This window comes from Scardinius erythrophthalmus (genome assembly GCF_964197995.2).
Source record: "Scardinius erythrophthalmus genome assembly, chromosome: 2".
Taxonomy (NCBI): Eukaryota; Metazoa; Chordata; class Actinopteri; order Cypriniformes; family Leuciscidae; genus Scardinius; species Scardinius erythrophthalmus.
In genome coordinates, this window is record NC_138222.1 from 4,615,370 (window position 1) to 4,625,321 (window position 9,952).

Here is a 9,952-nt window from a genome sequence, read left to right on the forward strand (position 1 = left end):
ACAAAATTATGTTCTAAGAATATTTAGCAAACGTTCCCATTAAGTTATAAGAATGTTATTTTTGAATGTTCCCTGAAAGGTCAAAACATCCAGTTTTTTAAATGTTTTGAAAAGCTTTTTTCTTGGTTGTACGAACATTAAGGGAACATTCCATTTTACAATTCTGCAAGCATTATGGAAACGTTTTAGAAGTTCAAAAGTAACAAGTATAACTTTTAAACCTTTTGTAACATTACTGGATTTTTGTTCATAACTTTGAGAGAACCAAAAGCCGTTTCAGCAGCAGATGTAAATTTGTTGGAAATTATTGATGGAAGATTGAAAAGTCACGCATATTTTCCTGACTCTACATAATAATATGAAACTTGCATTAAAGGGGGGGTGAAATGCTCATTTTCACTCAATCTCCTGTTAATCTTGAGTACCTATAGAGTGGTATTGCATCCTTCAAATCTCCAAAACGTCTTTAGTTTTATTATATTTATAAAAGAAAGATAGGCTGTACCGAGTCTTTCCGTAAAAAAACGAGCGGCTGGGGGCGGGCCGTGTGGGCGGTGTGCTATAGCTGTGCTAACGCGCCGAGCTAACAACAACACAGAGACATTTGAAGTAGTTTACTCACCGCATGCGACAGCGAACCTTTATCATTGTGACTGCTCGATCCTTAAGCATTAGACGATCTGCAAATCCGTCGATCTGGGCTTTGTTTATAAAACAATCATCGTCGAAATGCAGGGAACAAAGAGTCTTGCACAACCTCTGTTGATGCTTCGAAAAAACAAACTTAACGCTGGGTTCTTTGGGAATCTGTGCAGGGTTGTCTTGCTCTGGCAACCAAAAACCCACTTCTTTGGTGACATTGACTTCCCTAAAGCCGAGCACAGCGCTTTGAGGTAACGTACTGCTTTCGCTCTCTTCTCTCTCTGGTCTACGAGTGCGCGCGTGCCCGCGGAGAAGTGCCCTTAGGACCCATATAAGGAAATTCCGCCCTTTCTTACGTAAGACAGAGCCATACTCGAAAAAAACTTTCCGAAACTTGTGACAAACCGGAAGGAGGATTTTTGGAACAAAAATACTCCTTCAAACGTACAACTTAACTTTTGAAACTTTGTCCATGTTTAGCATGGGAATCCAACTCTTTAACAGTGTAAAAAACTCAGTGTGCATGAAACAGCAATTCACCCCCCCTTTAAAGAAGTATATGAACCAAATTCTGATGTCATGTTAAAGGTTAGGGGAAATCCCTGATTGGAAAACTGTGATCTACAGTAGTTTCCATGAGAACTGCCTACTGTCTGCTCATTCGGTTTGAGTACTGAATGAGTGACTAAAAATAAACACAAACTACATTTCCTGTATCACTCCGACTCCTCAGCATTGTTTAAAGCGGCTCCTACAGGATGTTGGGGAGGTGGGGGGAGTTCAGACCGGATTAATGAGCCCTCTCCCAGCCGAAGGCCACTGTGTGTCACGGGATTCAGTCTGCTTCTCTGTGTGGAATAAATCATGTAAATACAGGAAGTGTGTGTGTGTGTGTGTGTGTGTGTGTGTGTGTGTGTGTGTGTGTTGGAATGTGCAAGTCTTTCATTATCTCACACAATGTGCTTTTCAATGATTGAGTTGTAATTAGAGGTTAATGTTCATTCATGAACATACTTAACATGAATACTTAACAATACTGAGTAATAAAATAATAATTGAAAGCCATGATTAAAATATTGAATAGTTGAATATTTTGGATAATATGATTGAATGGGACACTTAATCTATCATTTAAGCAGAGACGGTATTAGCAGTCAAGCAAGCGAGCAACTTTTATTTGTAAAGCACTTTTGCATCAAAGCAGTTCAAAGTGCTTTACAGGCAAAAAGAAACAATAGATACAATAGATAGTAGACCCAGTAAAATACAAGAATAAGAATAAAGTTTATAAGGATTAACTAAAGCATATATATATATATATGCTTTAGTTAATCCTTATAAACTCTATTCTTATTCTTGTATTAAACATTACAGTGTTCTTTTAATGGTCAGTCCATTAATTCACTGCTTTTAGTAGCTGCTCATTGATTTGTTCTGCAGCCTCAGTTGGCACTGACACTCTTTGATATGTATTATCAATATGGTAAGTGTGCTGTGAATCATGAATAACCTGTGACTGAATGAACTCTGAATGACACGGTCATAGATGAGCAGACTATGCACCATGTGAAGTGTGGGCTTTAACTTTCTATGAGCTGACAGAACATGACAGCTTTCACAGGCTGGAAATGAGGTGTTTGTGAGCAGAGACAGGGCAAAAGCTAGGAAGTTTTTACAAACGTTCTGAAAATTGTACTGTATTTTGTCTACTGTTTAATCAGTATTATGGTAAAAATGGAACACCATGGCAAAAGCTTTCTTGCCTGTATGCAACAGTGTTTCAGTTTTTTCCCCTCCGTTTGTCCTAAAACACTGTTCATTGTAATCGAGTTTGAAATGTTGACTACAAACATGGATGTTTTTCAGATTTTCCTCTGCGGTGTTCTACCCGTATTTACGATTTAGCCTTTAGCCACTGCCTTCAATGCGAAATTGAATTCTTGCACCTGGCTGGGAACAATACAAGTCAACACCATCATGACTAAAAGTTTGCTAAAAAGTATTTCCTACTAAAAGTAAGGCGATGTTTGGTAAGCGTATCCAGAACAGACTGGTGGGAGTGGCCTTGGACGGCAACATGCCCAGTGCATTATGCATTTTTAGCCTTTCTACTACATATGCAGCCAAGTTTTAATGAAAGCCCATTTTTCCAGCATTGAAGTACACTTTTAAGTAGAGATTGTAAAAATTAATACAAATTAGCCACCAATTTGCCAAAACGTAAAATAGTTAGGGATTGCCATGAGTGCCATTGCCATTGCGTTAGATGATACAACTAATTATATGGGAATCTACAATAATGCTGTCCGCCAGATCAGGCCCACATTTGGTACGTGGACCGACACTATGTTGCTGTCTGGGGGGGTGTCCCTAAATGTCAATAAAACATTGGTGACCCAAAGGGTTTCAGTCCCCTGTAATAAGTTGAAACTGAAGTTCTGTTAGTTTTTTGTGATGTATACACAAGTGAAACGGATGTACAATAGATCAACGGTGGATGCAATTTTACATACACTTCACACCACTCTGAGTCACCCTGGACAATGAGAACTGCTACATGAGGCTATTATTTGTGGATTGAAGCTCTGCGTTTAATACTGTCATCCCCAGCAAGCTGATCTACAAGCTGCTAGATCTGGGACTAAGTGCCACGTTGTGCAATTAGATCTTGGATTTTCTTACCAACAGACACCAGCGTGTGTACTGGAAATTACACCTCTTCCCCACCGACCGTATAGATAAAAGCCCGCCCGCACTTACAATTGATTGGTTGGGTCCTTACATGCGCTTCGTGAAGCACACTAGCACACACACGCAAGGTCCCTCTCTCTACACGTTCTTCCGGCCGGTGGACCTAGAATCCACAACTAGATCAATGAGAAGCCCTATGATTACAACGACCATCATTTGAAGTGTCACACAGTTCTGAAATTATCGTACATTATAAGATTTTTTCCATTATTGATCGTACATCGTACAGAGGTCAAAATTATCGTACAAATACGATAATTATCGTACATCTGGCAACACTGCACATGATTGTGTGGCCGTTCCAGTGGATCTCGTGAGTGACAGGTTGCCCCGCCCTCGTCATGAGGGAGGGGAAGTTATTCTGATTCAAGATTACGAGGCACGTGATCAGATAAATCATTTATAATAAACACTGCAATATTCCATAAAAAAAATATGAATTGTCCTTTTTGATTTCATGGTGATTTTAATATCAAAACACTTTTGTTATTCTGAAAAAATAAAGGTTGTCTATGTTTTTAGTGTTGTCTACTGTATAATTGTAAATAAGACAAAGATCACTGTGAACATTTCACAAGAAAATACAATTTAAGTCTTTTTACCTCAGAATTTCACATTTGCAACACATTGTAATGCCATTACTTGGTAATTAATTGTAAATATTACTGGCAACTTCTGAGTGAAAATTGTAATTATAAATGTATTTCTACACCAATGATTTATTGGCCTTTCGTGTATGACACAAACTGTTTTATTGTATATGTGCATACGTCCTTGCTTTCATTCAATATGCCACCAGACTCCAGTGCTATCATGCTTTTGCATGGTTAAAAAGTGCGACATATGCATATTCCCATGTCATTTTTTAATTAAAATTACAACCAACCATGCACTCATCCATCCAACCAACCAACCAACCATCGTGTGCATATAGGCACAGGCTTTCAGTGTGTGTTTTGTGAGAAGTCAGTGTTTTATACATGAGGCTCATGGACACTTAGAAAAGTGATTGGGACACCGGTCACAGAACATCACTTCTCCCAGTGCAGTGTGGGAAGGCGAGGGTACAGTGTGTGACCCCACTGATGTCAACACACTGATCTAGCAGCGCGAGGAGATGCTGTCGTGCTGAGACGTCAAGGACTCCTTCTGTTGGTGGAATCATCCGGTGGAAATGCACAGAAAATCCATTTAGTATGCCTGTCTGCAACTCTTCTGTAAATTTGCTTGTTTTTGGTCTCTCCTCTAAGCGTTTTTTGTTCTCATCACTATTTTTAAACAAGGCTGAATACGAGGCATTTAAAGTATGCTTATAATCAGCTTTTTACAGGCACATGATGTCTTCTCACTGGTATTTAGAAAGAAAATATTTCTTGTCTTGCGAAATGCACTGAAAAACATGCCCAACAAAGGTAAAAAAAATGTCCACCAGATATTTTTTATGGGGATATATGGCATTTTGTGATGTGAAGGCTCTAAGTGGCATCTTGTTTGGCTTCATACTATCAGAAGGTATTATACCGCTGGCGTCTGGTGACGTTTGTAGTAGATTCATCATCTGCTTTACATTCACCTGGCACTGGGAGTCCTTTGACAAACTTGTCTATGTTTAGTGCAGAACCATGCATCATTAATTCATATTTTTACACGGTTTTACTCAGTTCTGATTCTTTAAACTGTTATTTCACAACAACCACCGCTTCAACTGATAACAGGCCGTACAAGCGGATACTGAAAGTCACCTTGAGGCAATAAAATATGCCAAATGAATATTTTGTGTTCAATTATTTTCTCATGTGGCAAGTTGCTGCATAATAAGCAGGGTAATTTTGCAGTGGGGTCTTGTATCGCCCTGAGGAGGTTTGTTTTGCATAACAATCTGTTGACTGTACTCATCCCTTAGTCTTGCCCCGTCCCCGTTTTATAACTCCTGGCCCCAGTGTGGGACCCAATGTGATAGAACAACAGGGGTGAATTTATAGTGTGTAAAATGTTCGTCTGTGTGGTAGATTTATTTGACCATCCCGCACCTTTGTATTACATAGGCATTTAGAACTAATTTCTTAGGTACAATACTAGTACAATTTCGTTTCTTTTTGTCTCCGTTTTGGTCTTCTGTTCTGAGACTGCGTTTTTAGCAACGAAAACTAAGCTTTTTGGAAACGCTCTCCAATGTGGATACCTTTGAAAACGCTGTTTTTGCGAAAACTGAGGTATTTAAAAACAATGACATAAGTTTAGTTTAGTCATGTGACGCATATTGTACCAATAGATATTCATGTTTATGGTGGTATTGTGCCTGTTATGTGCTATTCACTTTCACACTGTTGCTAAAATATGTTACTTTGCACACTCAAATCATAGTTCTGCAAAGATGACAGAAAATTCACTCACATTTGCAGTCCTGTGGCAAAACATGTACAGTTGCGCTTTAGACCAAACATGGTGAGTGAGCGCGACCTGGACGCATCAGACAGATATATTGCTAAATAAAATGATCCTGTCAGAAGAATTGCGTGATAACTTGATCATGTCTGTATCATCTCAGTGAGCTTTTATGAGGCTTTTGCGCGTGCTGTAAGGTGAATTTAGCGTTTTCCGACGTTTCTGTCTGGATGAGAAACTTTTGGAAAACACTAGTGTGGACGGAGAGTGTTTTGAAATGAAAACTGCAGTGATTTGAAATGTTTAACGTAGACGTAGCCTAAGAAAGTCACTTAACAGAGTGTGTTTTACAGCCTGATGTCAGGAGTGATATTCTGAATTCTCTCTTGTCTTTAGAAAATAAAATAAAAAATCTAGTGGTGCTTTAAAGGGCCCAGAAACAAAAATGCTGGTCAAAAGAATCTAGATAATGCACATTCAAAATTCTATTTGTGGTAGTTTCCATTCACCACTATAGAAGTTTACCCAACCAATACGACTTCGGCTTCTGATAAGCCTATTAATGTAAAAAAAAAGGGTCCATTTCTGAAATTATCCTTAATTATGTTTTGCTGTGCAGCCATTATACTTTTATGTAATGAAGTACTTGATTTTCTTCCAGGTATTCCCAGCATCAGAGATGAGCATGATTGTTTTCCCGCTCCTCTCGAGGTGTTGGTGTTGCTGTAATGTGTTGCCTGGCTTGAGGGCAAATCCCCTGATGTGTGAACGCACTAGTGCATGTGTGCGGTGCAGGTGGCGAAGCGCTCTCGCTGTCTCTCATGTTCCTTCTCTGTCTGTGTCTTTCAGGTCAGTTGTGTTTACGAGACCATTTGACATTCCGCATCTGCCAGACCCTTCGATGGCTCGGCCGATGTCAGGTGCCTTCGGTCCGGGTAAAGTGTTGCAAGACCTGCGGGCTCCCGTCACGGGGCGGCGAACGCACGGCAAGCCGCTGACATACAAAGGGATTGCAGAATGACCGTTGTAACACAAGATAATGACACAAATACTCAAAGCAGTTATGGACCAATCCATTGTTGGACAGACTTTCATCTGGTCTGGTCATCCCAGACAGCAACATTGTGCCGGCCCAGATCCGGCCCACATCTGGGCCGTGTGGAATCCATGTGTACCAGATGTGGGCCGGATCTTGCCCGACACTATGTTGCTGTCTGCGATTGGCCAACAGTTTATCAGGGAGCCACTTTGTCCCTACACTCTTTAACAGAATAAGTGGTGCTTATTTCCATCCATCATCTCAGATAAGTGGTAGTAAAGCAGGTAGAGTGGATCTTGCCATCTCACAATAGTGACTACAGTAATTAAGCTTCCTTGCTGAGGACATTTTTAATTTTCTTTACTAGTTGGCAATTGATGGAATAAATATATTCATAATGTGGCCATTTTAATCATATCTTTTAACCCTGCCAAGACTGCAGTTCAGTTCCCAGACAGCAACATACTGTCGGCCCAGATCCGGCCCACATCTGGTACACGTGGATTCCACACGGCCCAGATGTGGGCCGGATCTGGGCCGACACTATAGCCGCTTTCCGACCAGAGGAACCTTTTCACAGTTCCTAGAACTATTGGCTATAGTACCCGGATGTCGGTGTGTTCGCACCGCAGGAACTAGGAACGATTTTAGTTCTAGGAACTCCATTTGTAGGAACTAATTTAGGTCTTACTTCAGAGTAGGGTCTAAACCAGCACTATAGGAACTACCCGTGACGTTAGTGTACGCTGATTGGCCGAACGCACGCGGAACACCAGCACCCGCCATTTTTAAAACAGCTAGAATGTAAACACACAGATTATAGCCTATATATTTAATCCATAAACTAACTATACAAACATGGAAAACAGTGATAGATGGGTCTCTAAACCTTTATGCTGAAGAGAAAATCCAACGCAACTTTGAGGGGACCAAGCCAAACATGATTATGTATTTCTGCCCAGCTAGCAACACTGGACATCAACCACACGGCATAGGCTAATAACCTTTTTTCATATACTGTCTACTTTCTATAACAATTCTATCTAATAAGATATTTAACAGTACTGTTAGACAGATCGCTAACTAATAAACACAGCAAATGCGAGCATTGTTTGCTCTGGCGTTCTCAGCGCCGCCAAAATAAAGGTCCGTCGCGCCGTCAAAATAAAAGTCACTGTGCTTGCGTCACTCCCTTACCCCTCCTACATGTTCCTATGGCCACTTGGCCAGTGCGAATGCAAACAGCAAAACCGTGTTTGGGGGAGAGTAGTTCTTAGAACTGTTTATAAGTGGACAGTTCCTAGAACTAAGTTCCTGTAACTACTTGGTCGGAAAGCGGCTTATGTTGCTATCTGGGTTATTTGGTAATTTTATTCCTGTTTTGTGCTGTTTATCATACTTTTTCCCCATTGAAACACATTTAACCACCACGCTAGCGAGCAATTCTGTGTAATTGCAAGTTGAGCTTGCCAATGTTTCTATTTATTGCAGCTGATTGCAAATCAAATATAAAACCAGTAAGGAAGTCCCTGGTGCTAAAGGTAGCGAGCGTTAAGCTCCTCACTCAGTCTAGTGTTGGCTGGTACTTGAAATCTAAAGACAATATTTATAGTATCTTAATTTTATGTCTGTATTTACTTACCCTTTTAGATGAATAAACATATACACAAAATAATAACTACAAATGCATACATTAGAGCTACAAGATTAATTGTTAAATGATCACAATCTCGATTCAAACACTCGCGCATAGATATGAAACAGCTTCTTTTAACCACATTATCATAATACCTGTCTTAGAATGATTTAAATGATCACAGAAGTATTGTATAGAAGTTTATAGTTCAGATATAAACACTGATGTCTACGGTAGCGATCAAAACTGCACTGTTAAACATTTTCAATCATTCATTCAAGAGATTCGTTCAGAAATGCTGATTCATCTACTGCAGTCAGATTCACTCGTGTTCACTCTGAAGGAATCACTCACATTTTCTGTGCACTTGTAATGACACATCAAGGATGTTAAGAGGCTAAAAGCAGGTTTAGTACTTGCCCCATTGAAGTCAACGGTGCAAATTTTAAAAATAGAATAACTCGGTGTAGGCAACACCGATTTTTGTCGTTGTTCTCTGTATTGACAGCACTCCAAATTTACAAAAAAATGAGCTCAATGTTAAAATTGACCGGAGTTCTCCTTTAAGGTTGAGCCACTGTAGTCACTTGGACTATTTTAAACATTGTCTTTACTAACTTTCTGGGCCGGCAAGTTTTAATTACATAAAAGCCTATGGAGGAGAGAGACAGCTCTCAGATTTCATCGAAAATATCTTAATTTGTGTTCTGAAGATGAACGAAAGTCTTACGGGGTTGGAACAACATGAGGGAGAGTAATTACTGACAGAACTTTCATTTTTGGGTGAACTAACCCTCCATGAATCGTGATCTCTGCTTTAAACAAAAATAATCATCATTCTCAAATTCTTCTTAAATTATAATGATTTATTTTTAATGCCGTCATTTCGTAAGCTTACCGTCATCATTTAAAAACAAAACTGCCAATATTTTTTGTCAGGTACATGTAATATTACATGAAGTAAATGTTTAGTAGGCCTTGTTTTTATTAACACATGACCACTAACTGTGCATTCAGTCTTAAGGTGCCGTTTCAGTGAAGTTTAGCTGAGAATTAGCAGAAGAGTGGAAAGTGTGATCGCACCTCAATGTTATATAATGTTATATAAACTGTGCTGCATATTGCTGTGAGATGTCAGGATGCTTTAAATATTTCACTTACATGTCGATTAGCGTCCTCAGATGTATATGACTTCCGTGTGCTAGCCTAGCCTAGCCTAGTTATACATGTCACGTCTCTTTAGACAGGTTATAATCTAACTAGACCAAAACTAAATCAGAAGTTTTTGCTTTATCACCTTTCAGGTATCATTTGGATTTATGTAATAAATAAATAGAGCTCCGGTTACACGTTTGCATGTAAAATCTGTGTACTTTACGTTCATCGCTCGTTGATCCAGGGACCATGGGATGTAGCTCCAGTCTAAATGATTTGTTCTTGTTTTGCTGGAATGATTCAGACGACTACATCACTATCAACTGATCAACATCAAAACGACA

The 9,952-nt window shown here is 39.5% G+C and overlaps 1 protein-coding gene across 1 annotated transcript in view; it reads left to right on the forward strand.

The window, feature by feature from the left end:
* Positions 1-6,785, forward strand: part of adamts7 (a disintegrin-like and metallopeptidase (reprolysin type) with thrombospondin type 1 motif, 7) — a 75,990-nt gene extending 69,205 nt beyond the window's left edge. The window contains exon 24 of the mRNA XM_081351459.1: positions 6,628-6,785. Coding sequence (XP_081207585.1) covers positions 6,628-6,776 — 149 coding nt within the window. The 3' untranslated portion in view covers positions 6,777-6,785. The remainder of the gene's footprint in view (positions 1-6,627) is intronic.
* Positions 6,786-9,952: the final 3,167 nt, after the last annotated feature.